Source organism: Rhinoderma darwinii, chromosome 12 (assembly GCF_050947455.1).
Source record: "Rhinoderma darwinii isolate aRhiDar2 chromosome 12, aRhiDar2.hap1, whole genome shotgun sequence".
In the NCBI taxonomy this organism is placed as follows: domain Eukaryota; kingdom Metazoa; phylum Chordata; class Amphibia; order Anura; family Rhinodermatidae; genus Rhinoderma; species Rhinoderma darwinii.
The window spans coordinates 14,897,177-14,913,104 of NC_134698.1; the positions used below are offsets into that span (position 1 = coordinate 14,897,177).

General features: G+C 42.9%; 1 protein-coding gene across 2 annotated transcripts in view; it reads left to right on the forward strand.

Annotated features, from left to right (window-relative positions):
* The window catches only part of FUT8 (fucosyltransferase 8), a 158,361-nt gene extending 146,217 nt beyond the window's left edge, over positions 1–12,144 (forward strand). For both annotated transcript variants that reach the window (XM_075844904.1, XM_075844905.1), the window contains one exon: positions 9,472–12,144. In XM_075844904.1, coding sequence (XP_075701019.1) covers positions 9,472–9,789 — 318 coding nt within the window. In that variant the 3' untranslated portion in view covers positions 9,790–12,144. The remainder of the gene's footprint in view (positions 1–9,471) is intronic.
* The last annotated feature ends 3,784 nt before the right edge of the window (positions 12,145–15,928 follow it).

The following is a 15,928-nucleotide window of genomic DNA, read 5'->3' on the forward strand; positions in this document are numbered from 1 at the left end:
ATTTATAAAGCGCAGGTCTTTCATCCTTCTGTGGTCGTGGTCTCAAGTTGTTACAAAACTACAACACCCAGCATGCCCTGTCCGCACAGGCGGGGAGTTGTAGTTTTTCTAGAGCTGGTGGACTACTTCTCAAATGTATGTTGTGCGCAAATTTTTAACTCCGCGATGATTGATTTGTCATTTTCTAGAGTTCTATTTAAGGCCGTCAGGATAATTTTGAGTGTTTTGTAATTTAGTTTAATGTTGATTTAATAGATGAGATATTGATGGAACTTTCAGGTTTCACTAAGTAATAAATCTCCCGAGTATGGACTTACTTTATAATGCGAGCCGCATTGTCCTTCCATTAATCTGCTCTGTGTATTCTCAGGGCTCTCTGAGGACAAGTAAAAAAAAATATTAGAATACGATTTATTTTTTTATGGTCTTGAACATTTTTACTTTCCCTTCGTATTTGTATTGATCATGTGCAGCAGATGAAGGATCAGTACCACTGTATAGCAGTATCAAGTATTATGTCGTCTCTTAAAGGGGTCATAGAGTTGATTAAAATATGGCTAAAATAATAGAGGACGTGTGATGTTCTAAATCCTTATGTTAACATTTGGACCCAGGCTCTGATCTCTGGTTCCTATTCCGCGGAAGGAATTATTGTTTGTTTACATACTGTTGTTCATATGGACAGGCATAAGTAAATGAGCAAACTATAGCCATAGTGCACGGTTAAGCGTTAACCTCCTGCTCTTTTTATGGTTGTCTATGAGGAATAGGTCATTAGAGAGCCCTGTATAGCTGCAGTCCATACAGACCCCCTCAGTGTCTGGAGGACACGTGGACAACGTCTCGCATGCAGTCATGGTTCTTTATATCAAAATTTGGGGATCAAATTGTAACACAATTATCATTGCAATAAAACACTTGTTTACGCGATTGTCAAGCAAGCTAGAGCCCTTCATTCATTTCTATGGGGCTTCTGAGCGCTATCTTCGGCAGCCCCATAGAAATTAATGAAGCGGTGGCCGAGCATGCGCACTACTGCTCCATTCATATGGGCTCCCAGGAATGGCAAGGTAAGCCCGTCCTCGTGATCGGTTGGGGTCCCAGCGATCGGACCCCCACCGATCAGATATTTATCACCTACGCTGTGGATAGGTGATAAATAATGATTATGGGAAAATTCCTTTAAGGCTAGGGCTGCAAGACGACCTCCAATGTGTGGGTGACCTTCGGACCATCAGAATCAGACCGCTCGCTGTAATGCTGACGTTTTACCAGAGTTTGCAGACTATCAAAAGTCTCTGTGTAGCTCTACCGTACTAGCTGCAGAGTAACCGTGATGCAGTTCCTAAGTCATATACTCCAATGACAATGGAAAAGAAAGTAATAGCATAAAAAGACTAAAACTAACTCACCCAAACACAGTAACGGCCCCAATGCGCCTTTCAACAAAGTTTCGTCATGAGGCGTCTAGGCGATGGATTTTACATGGGAGCTTAATGTAGATGGCTAATGAAGACTCGTTGGAGGTCGGGTTTGGCATCGTTGGAGGCCGGGTTGGGCATCGTTGGAGGCCGGGTTTGGCATCGTTGGAGGCCGGGTTTGGCATCGTTGGGGGGCCGGGTTTGGCATCGTTGGGGGGCCGGGTTTGGCATCGTTGGGGGGCCGGGTTTGGCATCGTTGGGGGGCCGGGTTTGGCATCGTAGGGGGGCCGGGTTTGGCATCGTTGGGGGGCCGGGTTTGGCATCGTTGGGGGGGCCGGGTTTGGCATCGTTGGGGGGGCCGGGTTTGGCATCGTTGGGGGGGCCGGGTTGGGCATCGTTGGGGGGGCCGGGTTGGGCATCGTTGGGGGGGCCGGGTTGGGCATCGTTGGGGGGGCCGGGTTGGGCATCGTTGGGGGGGCCGGGTTAGAGATCGTTGGGGGGCCGGGTTAGGGATCTATTCAAACCGCACCTGCTCGAACCAGCGGTCACCTGTAAAATATGAACTTCTCCAAGAGTGAGTGGTGTCATGTCCGCGTCATCCCCATGTGCATTGGCCAAAGTTCACAGGGACTCCCGTCTGAACTCAACCTGGCCAACCATACGGTTTCTAGATTTGGTACTAACCTAATCTGATGTGTGTCATAATAATCCAAAAGGTTGTCAAAATATATAAATAAATATGTGATAGTATAAATAAAGATTTAAAATATTTTTGTAAGGCACTGTACAAATCACTTTTCCGCCCAACATTTAGTGTGAACATCGGGAAACCTCCCGACACAAACACTTAATGTGTCCATAGGGATTCATTGTCCGGCTGCAGCCAAAAGTGTCCTTTTGACCTGTCTGGCCAGTATACGGCTGTATACCGCGAAAAAACGTGTCCATTAGACGGGTAACGTTACAGCCTATGGGTGAAGGGTGCCACGGTTAGGCATCCGTCACAGCCCTGCGTTTAACGTATACATAGAGATCTTTTCCTAGTGTAAACGTCAAACGTAGTCCAAAAAATGATGTGAACATAGTAAGATATAACTAGTGAAGCTCTGTATAGCCGAACACTCGTCTTAGAAAGAAAAAAACGTACAAAACGAAAGTTAAGTGGCGAGGACCCCATCAAACAACTTCTCATATCCGCTCCCGGGACCCCTGTGACATGAGGGGAGCGGGATTATTGGAGATGACTACATTCACACCTGTGTAGTTCGGCTGTTAAAGAACACTTCAGGAAAAACTATACAGTGTATTATGCCTAGTGCAGGACTGGAGGGGGCGGAGCATGACACAAAGATTCAGAGAATCTGTCATTCTCCGCCCCCTCAGGCCCTGCACTCTGCATAACAGTGTAACAATTTTGCCTGTAGTATTCCTTTTAACCATATTAAATTTAAAAAAATAATATATAGGATAAGCAGCAATTGAGAATCCACTAATGATAATTGGCAATATGTTAGTTTACAGCTTGTGTTATAGACTGATAATAAAATCTTACACCAACTTATGCAGGGGGACTTGGCACATCACCGGCCCTGGGTTCATCCTGCCGTAGCCGTCACATCTCACTAAGACTCTCTGAGAGATTGTTAACATAGGGCTGCCAATCTATTGAAATTCAACCTGACACTTCCCTTAACATGACCCTGCTTGAAATACGGGACCCATTTGCTCTCTTCACTGCATATTGATGCAAGAAGTTGACATCTTCTACAGTTCCAAGCTGTCATTCTGACACTTACTACTCCGTCCTCTCCAGACAGCACACACCGTATTGTCAAACAGTACGTAAATGACATTTTTTTTACTGTTCTGCAAACTTCAGCACCAGGGTTATTATATTAAGTCTTCTGTCAGAAACCACAATGTAGATGCATCATAGGGCACTCATCAAAGGCGTCATGTGCTTTGGGTGATCCTTGCTCTGTTAGAAGGGCCCCCTGAAAATAAGCTGACCATAGGTTCTACCTCTGCTGGCACCCCCAACGCTCTGTTGTAATGTGCAGGGGAACCTGGTAGCAAGTGTTAATTTATCCTGCAGCACCCCCACAGGGGAAAAAAAGCATTACACAGTGTACACTAAAATCACTGGGCTGTGTAATGCACAGACATGCCAGGTCCTCCAGGGCAAGAGACGCTCTTTGTAGCCTCTCTCTGCTATGGCTAATTAATGAAACTCTACTCACTCTTAATTAATGTCCCAATAGGGTATGTAAAAAATTATATATTTTTTAAAATAAGACAACCCCTTTAAAGTCAATAGACAATTTTGGTGTCCATCATTTTTCATGAGTGCCCTTCATTCATTCTCAGCTTTATAGTCTTTGTTAATAAAAGGTCGAGCATCACTTTAAAGCCTACTTAACTTTTCATGTGACTTTTCAGAATAAGCTGTCATATGTGTGTACCTGAGGAAGAACGCTATTTCTGACCATTATATGACTTGTATCCTGCATTATTTAGCAGTTTTCCCCTCTGCAGGCTCTCTTTAATTCTCAGTTGTCTCTGAGCTAGTAGGCGGAGCCTAACTGCTATCATGTCTTCTATACACTGCACACATAAGCGAGCAGGATTCTCCTCCTTCTATCTCTATCTATCACATATAATATATATATATATATTATATGTATATATAGAAGTTGCAGCAGCAGGGAGGAGATTATACAGTAGTAAATGAGCAGTGTGGCTGAGAATCCAGCACTGGGATGATATAGAAATCTTACCAGCAGCCTGTATGTTTCTCTCTTTGCTCCTGCTTCCCCTTCCCCTCTCCAGACTTGTTTGCAGAGTCTGTTACTGACTTTACTCTCTCTCTGCTTCCTCCTGTGCCCCTCCCTTCTCCATAGACTTTTATAGGCAGACAGTGAAGAGACACACCCCTACCTTCTGCAGCCCATCTGTAACCAGGGATGGACTTTGCTGTCCACCCGTGTTGTCAAGCAGATTACAGGAAGGGAGACACCTAGTGGCAGTAACTTCACACAGAATTTGCATGGATAAAACAACTACATTTTAACAATTAAGTCAATTACAAAGCTGATTTATATCAGGTATACTATTAGTTCAGCATAAGCTGTTAGTGTCCATTTCCGTGTGTATTGATTAGAGGTATTCCCTCCTGTTTGGAGCCACCTTCACTATTGCCACAATCTTTACAGAACACCAGTAATTGGAAATGAGAAAACCTATTTGTAATATGAATACACAGGCGCCTTAAGCTGTGGGGTTAACAGTTGAGGTCCGTAACCTTTCATTTAAAGACACATTGTACAAATGTCAATAAGTGTCGGCTTTGACCATAATTACCGGCTTGTACTCTTCCTTTCCGCTCCATTGCTGAATAACACATGAGCAATGCGCTGGGCTTATAAAGATTTTCACAGACGTGTGTAACCTATGAAATGCATCTCCACCATGAGCTCCGAAAAAAAGCTTTTAATGCTTTTTAAAAGAATTAACACAAAGCAGAATATTTTTGTCGTATCTCCGCAGCCACCGTGGATGTGACTTCATGAACTGTAGATCATGGTGTGTAATAAAAAGGCTGATTAACAGACTTCTGGCTGCATAATAAACAGCACGGGCAGCAGAGAATTATGATTTGTCATCTCTATTCTGCTGATATTTGTCACAAGTACAAGTTATGATATCTTCACTGTGTTGCCATAAAACATAGCTAACCGAGATAAATCAAAGGTGTTCCTTTACGGAAATGCATAAGTGTTTTACAATTAAAGGGCATTTCTATAAAAAAGGAAAAATCCTACAGAAGCCCTAGACCCAGGCAGTACAGTAAAATATGTAGCTATAAAAGTCACCACAATTTTACTTAAAGGGGTCATCCAGTTTAGAAAACCCATTTTTATATACCCTATTAAAAAATGTTGAGTTAATTGATGGCGGTCCTATATTCTGGATCCTAATCTCTTGGCCAGAGTAGAGCAGGTATAAAGAGTGTCTCTCGCTCTCGAGGACATGTCCTGTATTACACAAACAATCCATTGATCTGAATGGACATTGTGTAATACTTTATTTCCCCTGTGGCGGCACTGCAGGTAAATTGAACACTTACTGCAGGTTTCCCTACCGATCACAGGTGATCTCTGGGGATCCCAGCAGGGAGACACTTTATGATTAGCTTATTGTCAAGGGATCCTTATAACAAGTAGGGATTGTCCAAGGAGGAGACTCATTGTTGTAATTTCCCTAACCCCACACAGTGAAAAGAAATCTAAAACTGGCTGTGGTGTAAAGGCTGGGGCCTGGAGATTTGGACCTCTGGACTATTTTCTGCATGCTAGGCACATGACGCCCTCTTCACATCTGCGTTAGATTTCCGTTGCTTTCTTCCGTCAGAGGAGAAGAATGACGAAAATGGCGGAAGTGCAGGCTCTGTTGAACAACGGAGACAACCGGCACCCTACGCAATACGGAACTCCATTGTCTTTAATGGGTTCTGTCAGGGTGTCCATGGATTTACTGGAAACAATAGAGGAGAGGCCTTTAAAGCAGCCTCAGATGTGAACAGGCCCTAAGATGTGTAAGTTATCGGGCGTTTGCTTCCCTCTACGTGGACAGATCCAGTAAATCAAATGACCGACCTTTTACAAGATTGATGTGTAGCAGCCGCTCCTGAGGTGCAGCGGAAGACGGACTCCCAAGTGACGACTGGGTTTACTAGATCAGTAAATGACCGATCCTAACAATATTCTAGAAGTATTCTAGTTATTAATGACTGATACATTGTATTTGTTACACTGTTAGTTCCCTACGTACGTGCCAACAAATACATAATTTATATCACATTTACATACAAATCACCGATTCTGTACAATGTGCGAGATACATTTGTTCTCCGAGTTCCCCACGCTTCACGATCGTGACTTTATTGAATGTGTCTCCGGATTCTCCACAGACGGGAGAGATGACAGGGCAGGCGAGGAGAAGATGTAATTGTTCTGCAGTAAATGCTGAGGCAGCACAATGTAGTATAAATCAATGTGCAGGGCATGGCAACGAGGACACGCGGTTCTTCCCCGATACACTGTCACATTTGTATTGTTGAATGTAATTATCCTGACAATCAATGTATTTCTTGGCAGCTTACACAGGTTGTTAGATTGTCATAGTTGGATTTTAACCCCTCGTGGTGTTCCTCCCGATGCAGTAGAAGTAGAATCGGCTCTTGACCTGACCGCTGATAACCTATTCCTATTATGCTAAAACGGGTGCAAATGTAAAACGGAAAGGAAAAACTGATCAAAAGCCAATGTACTAAAAGCTGCCGCTCGTCTACCAGACGGATGATGCACATTGCCTTTAGACACACATGTGCCTGTCACAATAAATTCAAGCCGTCCGTTTCACGGAGCTCCTAGTCTGAGCAAGACGTGAAGTCATCCGGGTCTAGTCTCTTCTCTAACTATTCCCAGCTGGAGAAGCAAAATGATGGGACCAAAAAATGTCAACTTGGGTTTCTGACGTGTGCTATATTTATTTAAAGGGGGAATCCAGCGAGAATGATCTTCTGAGATGTCCGAGATAAAACCAGAAAAAAGAACAAGTCACGACCAGGTAATTGAAAAAATACAAACAATCTTTATTAAAGTCAATTAGACACACAGAAAAAAACATATAACAGTTATACATAATAAAATACCATAGACCCTCAAACAGAAACGGAAACCGAACATAAAAGCAGAGTGGCCCCCCAGATGTACAAATGGTCCAATACCTCCTATACATGGCTAAAGTGCATACATATAGATTACTGAGCAGGTGCTAGGCGTGGTACGCCCTGCACAGATGGACACATAAGTGCAATATAAAAAAGTATATATAAAGTGCAGTCCTAAGTATACATAACATGCAAGGCAATATAGTATACCTATACCTACGTAGCAGGAGATGAAAATAGGAGACCAGGACCGGGAGAGGGGACCTCTGCTTAACCCGACGCGCGTTTCGCTGGTGCTTCGTCAGCACCAGCGAAACGCGTGTCGGGTTAAGCAGAGGTCCCCTCTCCCGGTCCTGGTCTCCTATTTTCATCTCCTGCTACGTAGGTGTAGGTATACTATATTGCCTTGCATGTTATGTATACTTAGGACTGCACTTTATATATACTTTTTTTATATTGCACTTATGTGTCCATCTGTGCAGGGCGTACCACGCCTAGCACCTGCTCAGTAATCTATATGTATGCACTTTAGCCATGTATAGGAGGTATTGGACCATTTGTACATCTGGGGGGCCACTCTGCTTTTATGTTCGGTTTCTGTTTGAGGGTCTATGGTATTTTATTATGTATAACTGTTATGTTTTTTTTCTGTGTGTCTAATTGACTTTAATAAAGATTGTTTGTATTTTTTCAATTACCTGGTCGTGACTTGTTCTTTTTTCTGGTTTTGTTAAAATTAGTCACTAGGACCACTAGTACCAATTGGGGTATTGTTCGGTTTGTTAAAATGTCCGAGATAATCACAGTGTTGGGGTCTACAATTTCGGACCACCATTGATTTCAAGAAGAACATTTAGACTGGATTTCCCAGTCTAAGGCCTCTTGCACGCGGCCGGTTATAACGGGCACGGACAGTCGTGGAGTGTCCTCTGCGGGCCACCTGCAATCACGGACCGTGCACATATAAGATGTGTGTTGACTCTAAGTAGCCCAGAACGCAAATGCGGCCCGTAAAATGACTTGTCCTATTTTTTTGCAGTCCGGTCTCCCGGCCAATGCACAGACCGTGGAAACCACGGCAGTGTGCATGGGCCCATAGAAATGAATGGGTCCGCAATTCATCCGCATTTTTACTGGTGAATTGCGGACGCAAAAACACGTTCGTGTGCATGAGGCCTAAAGCAGATCATGGACAAGCACACGGTCATATTTTTGGTCCCTATTCCCTTTGAGAAAAGTTTTTTGTTATTTCTCCTCTATTGCACAAGGCATAGAGACTGTGCAGCACTTTAGTACAGAAAAATCAGCAAACAGAGATCTCATACACCTCTATAGCAGCCCTATTATGGATCTGTAACATGTGGATGAGCCCTTAGGCCAGATTGACAAGAACGAGTTCAACCTCGGACATGAAAAACAGTTGTTTTTCATGTCAGAGTTGCACCTACGCGGGTCCCGTTTTCACGGATCCCCATAGACCTGAGTCTATCGAGGGATCCGTGAAAACGGAATAAAGTAGGACATGTTCTATTTTTCCACGGACCATTCACACAGTCCGTTGAAACAATGGCCGTGTGAACGGCCCCATTGAAATACATGCGTCCGTATGACGGCCGTTGTTTTAAGGTCTGTCACACAGACTTATACTACGGTCGTCTGAATTCGGCCTTCGTCTGCATGATTTGTACCAGCTCATTATTCCGCATTCCCATTTTCAGACTGTGGGTTTCTATAATGCAAAATACAAAAAATTGGTCCGCTCACCATGCACCTGATGCTTTCAGACCCCACGCTTGAGATTCTATCGGTGCTCCGGACAAGACTCCGAGTCGGTAACAGGCAAAGCAATGGAAAGATAGAAATGATAACATCCAGCACTCGATCCAAAATACAAGAAAAAATCTTTATTTAATCTGGTTAAAACATTCCTAGGAAGGACGCTTACGCGTTTCGAACTAAGAAACTTCAGATTGAAACGCATAAGAATCCTTTATAGGAGTGTTTTACTAGTTTTAACCGGATTAAATAAACCTTTTTGCTTATTTTTTTTATCGAGTTCTCGATGTTATCCTTTCTATAATACAAGCTAATGGCGGAGAAGATTGCAAAGTACTGGAATTTGCCATTTCACCAGCAGACCGGTCATAATTTTTTTTTCTCTAACTAAACAGCGTTTTTGGTATTAAACATATATAAGGATTTTCTGTACGTTGAACGGTTTAGAAAAGTAGTGAAGTACCTCCGAAGTGAAGCTCAACATTATATTTCTAGATGTTCTACTGTTTTTTGTCTTATTGATGATTTTTCTTTCTTTTGCAGGTCTGCAGAGTTGCATATGAGATCATGCAGACGCTCCACCCTGATGCTTCTGCTAACTTCCATTCCTTGGATGATATTTATTATTTTGGAGGACAGAACGCTCACAACCAAATTGCAATATATCCGCACCATCCAAAAAATGCAGATGAAATCCCTATGGAACCCGGGGACATTATTGGTGTGGCCGGGAATCACTGGGATGGCTACTCAAAGGGCATTAATCGGAAACTAGGCCGGACCGGTCTGTACCCGTCATACAAAGTGAAGGAAAAAATTGAAACCATCAAATACCCAACATATCTGGACGCTGACAAATGAGAGGAGACCACAGCCTGATACTAGAAGCTACTATGTGGCCATCGAAACACCAGAGAGAATGGACTGCTGTTCTGCGTGGTCAAGACGAAAGACCGTTTTACATTAAACACAACGAAAGGGATTTTAATGGAAGTTGCTATTTCTCGAACGTCAGTGGAGAACGTTTTCAGTACAAAACTCTCTCAAACGTTTCAATCTGTCTGCCGATCCGGCTGGTCAATAGAGCGTGGTGCTCTCCTTCTGCCATTAACTGACAGTATCTCCGACATTAACACTGCCATATTGTGCAATTAGAGTGACGTGAAGAGGTTTTATACTTGCAAGGTTTTAAACGATGATGCCTGTTACCAATGGTTCACCCGTCAAGAAGAATCCGGCACAGCCTGAAGCACTGTGCGGATTGCCATGCTTAGAATTAGCATTTGTGACTATGACAATTACTCCAGTCAAAGAGTCCGAAGGAAGTTTAGATGGTTTCACTTAAGGACATTTGATTTAGGCAGACCTCTCGAGGGAGTCACACCGTCGTTCAGTACATGAATGGGCCATCACACAAAACCATTCACCGTTTGTTACTGTAGGAAGATTTTTTTTTATGTATAAATTCTCCATGAGATGATTCTTAAACCCGTGTTTTTTGGCATTGTCTTTGATAACAAACAATTAAATAATATAAAAATGACCTATTTATAACGGTTTTCAAATTGTTGAGAAGGGGAGAGATGTCTGGTAAGAACTACTGTGTAATAGTATAGAGGAGCCGACGTCCACGGTAGCCTTTATATTAATTTTGCAGAACTTTGCCCTTAAAAACGACCCAACGATGGGAAGATGTTAAGAAATGGGTAGAGATTGGATCCTATTAGTGGAGGTAAAATTACTTTTTAAGGGGTTGTCCAGGCACAGGGCTGGTTTTCACACTGATGACATATCCACAGGAAAGGTAATCCGTATATAATCAGTGGGGGACTGACACTCGGACCACGCACTGAGCTGTTCCGGCTGCCTCTAGGCACCGGATGTTATGCAGTGGCCGGTATCGGAAGGATATGGCTCCAGTCACAGTATAGCAGCCGTGTCTTCTCCTATTAGCCAGGGAGGAGAGCGGCTACAAAGAGCGTCTCTCAATCTGGAGGACCCCACATGTCCATGCATTACATGGACATACCATTGATTTTAATGGATACTATGTAATACTCCATTTTCCCTGTCGAGGTGCTGCAGGGGAGATGAACACCGTTTACAATTCATTGCTGGGAGTACCCAATAGTGAAACACCCTATAATCAATTTTTCGGTTGGGGGCATTTCTATCAAAAAGGCTATGTACGAATAATATAATGGTCTTTAACATTGATGACCTATGACCACCACCTATTAGCAGAACAAAGGGACTGCGGTACTCCAGCAGTGATGACATAGCAGCCCTCTTATCCATGTGGTTTTGTCTGGTACTGCAGCTCAGCCCCATTCCTATGAATGCAACACTAGAAAGAGCTGCACATACCTGGGTAATGCTGTGTCAAGTAGTGCAGTGAAAGGTCCTTTCATTCTGCTGATCAGTGGTACTCCTTAAAGAGAACCTCTCACCTCCCCATGCATGTAATGGGCAGGGCTGCACAAACATTTTTTTCTATTTAGATATTGGTGCTGTTATATTTGGCGCCCGATATTTAAATAACCCCCTGAACTGTCAATGGGGCATATAATGGCAACGGGGCATGTTACTATGTATGTGACGCTGTCCAATCAGATATGGACAGTGTTACAGCAAGAGCTGGAGTGAGTGCGCGCGCTCTCACTCTTCAGCTGTCGGCATACAAGGACAAGACTAATGTCTTGCGAGAGATCACAGTCTTGTACTTGTCTGCCGAACTGGCAAGGGGGCGTGTAATGGCGAGGGGGCGTGTCACTGCTGCGGACAGTGCAGGAGAGAAGAGAGCGCGCACACGCGCTCCTCTCTCCAGCTCTTGCTGTAACACTGTCCGTAGCTGATTGGATAGGCCATCAATTTCTTCTCACTGGAAAACCCCTTTAATTATTCTCCTGACTGTGCCAAAAATAATTGTCTGATCTTATACTCCGGACACTCTTTTCAACATCCTCCTGGTTGGACCAGCCATCCGAAGATATCCAAAGCTTCATCTGTCCTCCCGTATTGTTCCTGAGAGCTGACCAGAAAACTGTGTGTACAATCATAAAGTGGGAAAAGCCTTATACCCTGTTCACACTGGGCTCTGTTATGACTAGATTGTAGGGTTGTTCGAGTGCCTTTCAGCCTATAGATAGGAGTCTATTTCTACAGTATACACACTGTCTGTCATGTAATGATGCCTTAAAAATTAAAGGTAAATGGGAGGATTCTGATTGGTACTGAATTTTACAGTAGAGCACAGGCTTTATTCTAATATATATATATATATATTTTCCTGTTAATATGGTGACAACATATTCCACAGCATTGTACAGAGATTATCGCTATAATGTGGCTCACAATCTTATTTCCCGATCTTCGACACACACGCACCAGTTTCACACCCATCGGTATGTTTTTGGAATACGGAGGACCAGGAGGAAACCCACGCTAACATGGGGAGAACATACAAACTCCATGCCTATGTTGCTCTTGGTCAGATAAATCAATAAACCCGATGCTGCAAAGAATCAGGGCTAACCACTGAGCCACCCTAGACAAGCACCCGTCCTCCAAAAAGTTGAAATGCATAAAACACTCCTTATGTGGCCTACTAAGAAAACTGAACATAATGACCAAGCAAACAAACATAACATACTACGTAAAAAAACTTTCTAGAAAGTTGTTACTGCTTCAATGCCACAAATGTTAATTGTAAAGTAATTTTTCACAAACGAGCCGGCAATGGTTGGGAGAAAATTGCTTCTTGTTTGTGGAGGAGATAGAGGGTGTAGACTCCACAAAAGAAACGGGAGTAGGGTTGCACGACTGTTCAATACCGTCCGCAAACGGTTCAATACCGTGAATTCATATATTTCGATACCAAGCTGTGCGGCTGCACAGCTTGTTATTGTAATACATTCGTTTAGTGACTAGCATGATGTGATGCGGCCGACGCTGAAATAATGAGCGGCATCAAGGCCAGCCCTGATGACGGCAAACATGGTGCGCGCACTGTAAAGCGCCCTCAGGTTCTCTGTCTTCAGTGCCTGCCGCTCATTAGTGCAGCGCCGGCCGCATCACATTATGTTGATCGCGCGGGCACACTTGCTGTAACACACAGCCCCGCCGTAACTGCGAAGATCAGAGGAACCTCTAACCTCCTCCATTATGCCCTTGAATGCCACGATCAAAGCTGACTGGCATTTAAAGGGAAAATGAGAAGTAGGATCCCCCTTTGATCACGTCAGAGGAAATTCCTGTGATGCCATCGAGGGTCAGACCTTATATGGACAGACCAGGGTCCATTGAAGGACCCCAGGGCTGTCTGGCCATATTTCCTGTTGTTAGGGCATACTTCGTACACAGGCAATTGTTAGGGCATACCTATCAGTATACAGATATATCCCGGTACATTAATGTGAAATAAAATAAATCTGTAAAAAAAAAAAGGCACATTTTTTACAATAAACATTATTAAAATGTAAGTCCTAATACATAAGGTAATATACACATATTTGGTATCGTCTCGAACGTAATAACCTACACAATTAATTTATAGCGTCATTTATGATGATCGTTGTATGCTGTAAAAAAAAAACATTTTTATTTCTACATTTTTGCCAAAATAAAAATCTATGTAAAATGAAACCATGTAAATGAACTGAAAAATGTCACCTACATAAAGTACAACTCGTCCCGCAAAAAAACAGTCTCATACAGCCACGTCGAGCAAAAAAAAAAGTTACGAGTGCGAGGTGCAAAGAGGCCAAAATTGGCCGTGTCCTTAGGGTTTACCTCAGTGTTGCCATTATGTGAAGGAAATTATGGGGTCACTTGTTAATGTGAGGCACATGGTGTTATCAATTTAGTACCTCCAAGTGCCTCACATTAATAATTAACCCCATCATGTACCTCAGTCATAATGGGTTAATGTGTAAGGTACATGATGGGGTAAATTACTAGTAGTGTGAGGCACATGGAGGTTCATAAATTCATAACACCATGTGCCTCACATCAGAATTTCGGGGGAACTATTTACTTTTGTGGGGTTTTTTTGGTATCGAGAATCTCAATACTACACGAAGTATCGGTATCGAAGTCCAAATTCTGGTGTTGTGACCACCCTAGACGGGAGCATCATCTCCTATATCCTATGATCATATATCCTTCTCTAGTAAACGGCAGCTCAGTAGCGGTTTCGTCTTTCAGCAAGTGCGAGGAACTATGTTTGACAACCCTGCAGAATGGGACAACGTGATGACACATGTCAAGATCTTATTCCGCTTACCAACCTGGCGGTGTCCATAATAAATGTGAGCACGTCCGTGACCTGTACATTCAGGTCTTAAGATGAAGACTTTCTGCAAGACAAATAATACAGTATCTTACCCATTCTGCCTCATCCATTTCTTCGGTGTGGGGCTTCGTGAGCAGAGTACGACACACTACACCAAAGTGATCCGTTTTTGACTAGCAATGGACTTTAATTATTCCAATATTGTAGATTAAACTATAAGCTGCAACAAGGCTTCCGAAAATGCAAATATAAAATTAGCCAACTAATGTGGTTCTATAAATATTGTCAAAATATCAAGACGTCCGCGAAAAGAAAAATGTGATCATAGGGATCAGGTTGTTTTATTGGTACTTTTGACCGGCAGATACAACGCAAAAATACATACATTTTCCATTACTAAACCAACTTGCATAATAAATATCTTCCAGGGACAAGCAGTCATTGTCCTTAGTAGAAGGTGAAAATTCATGCAGGGCCTGTTCACATCAGCCTCGGGGTTCCGTCAGACATTTCCATCAGGGGAACCCAAGAACAGAAGCCATAGCATTCCGTTTGCATTACCATTACTTTCAATGGTAATGTGTCCGTTGCAAATGGTTTCCGTTTGTCTCCGTTCCGTAACTTTTCAGTTTTTTTGATGGAAACAATAACGTAGTCAACTCGGCAGCAGCACAAATCTCTGTTTTGTGTCTTTCAAGACCGGTTTTCCAGCACCGCCATGCTTTCTTCGGCACAGCTGTTGGCTTACCCTAGCGTGAACGCTTCCATGACCTACTGTAGGAGTCAAGGTGTTTTTTTTGTTACACTACAACATGTGTTTTTGTAATTTTGGTTATGTCCCATTCTCATCGCATTTATAACTCTGCTTGAATGGTCTTGTTCTTAGTGACGCACCTGCGCTTCCACCTTAACCCTTCATGACCAGCTACATTTTTACCTCTCTGCATTTCACCAGCCATAATCTTTTTATTTCTTTTTTTATTGATGTGGCTGCATGAGGGCTAGTTTTATGTTGGATAAATTGTATTTTATTTTATTTTTTTAAGTGCTGTTTTTGGGTGAATATAAATTACTGTGTAATTCATATAATTATTTAGCAGCGTGAATATGGAAAAAAACACCCAATTTTTGGCACTTTTTTGTTCATTTTCTTTTATACCTTTTCATGGTTTACACTGAATCAGTGTAATGTCTGCTCAAAAAAAATATTTTATAATAAATAGATTTTGTATTTTAATTTAATTTTTTTCATTCCATTAAGGGATCATTATTTTTCATGCTTATTTTTTACTTATGTATCTGCATACTCCTGTATGAGAATATATTATACTGTGTCAGTGTGACACAGGCTGCTGTTATTAGGGCAACACTTAGTGTGCCCCAAGGCCAGGCTTAGTGAACAGACAGCTCTGGGGTCCTGCGCTGACTGCAGATGGTTCCCCACCCTCCAATGGGGTCACCGAGAAACCAGGTGACTAGATCGAAGGGTTAAAAGGCCGGAATCGAAGGTTCTGCCGATCCCGGCCATTAGAGCAAGAGCTCGATGGACCTTAGACAGACGAGCACCGGCTTTAGGATGGCACCAGTCGGATGGCTTATTCTACAGTGATGTAAAAACACGACTCTGTTATAAGGCTCCTTAACGCCCACCGTAAAAATACGTATTGGTGGTTGTTACGGGACTAAAGGGGTCGTCTGCCTTAAATA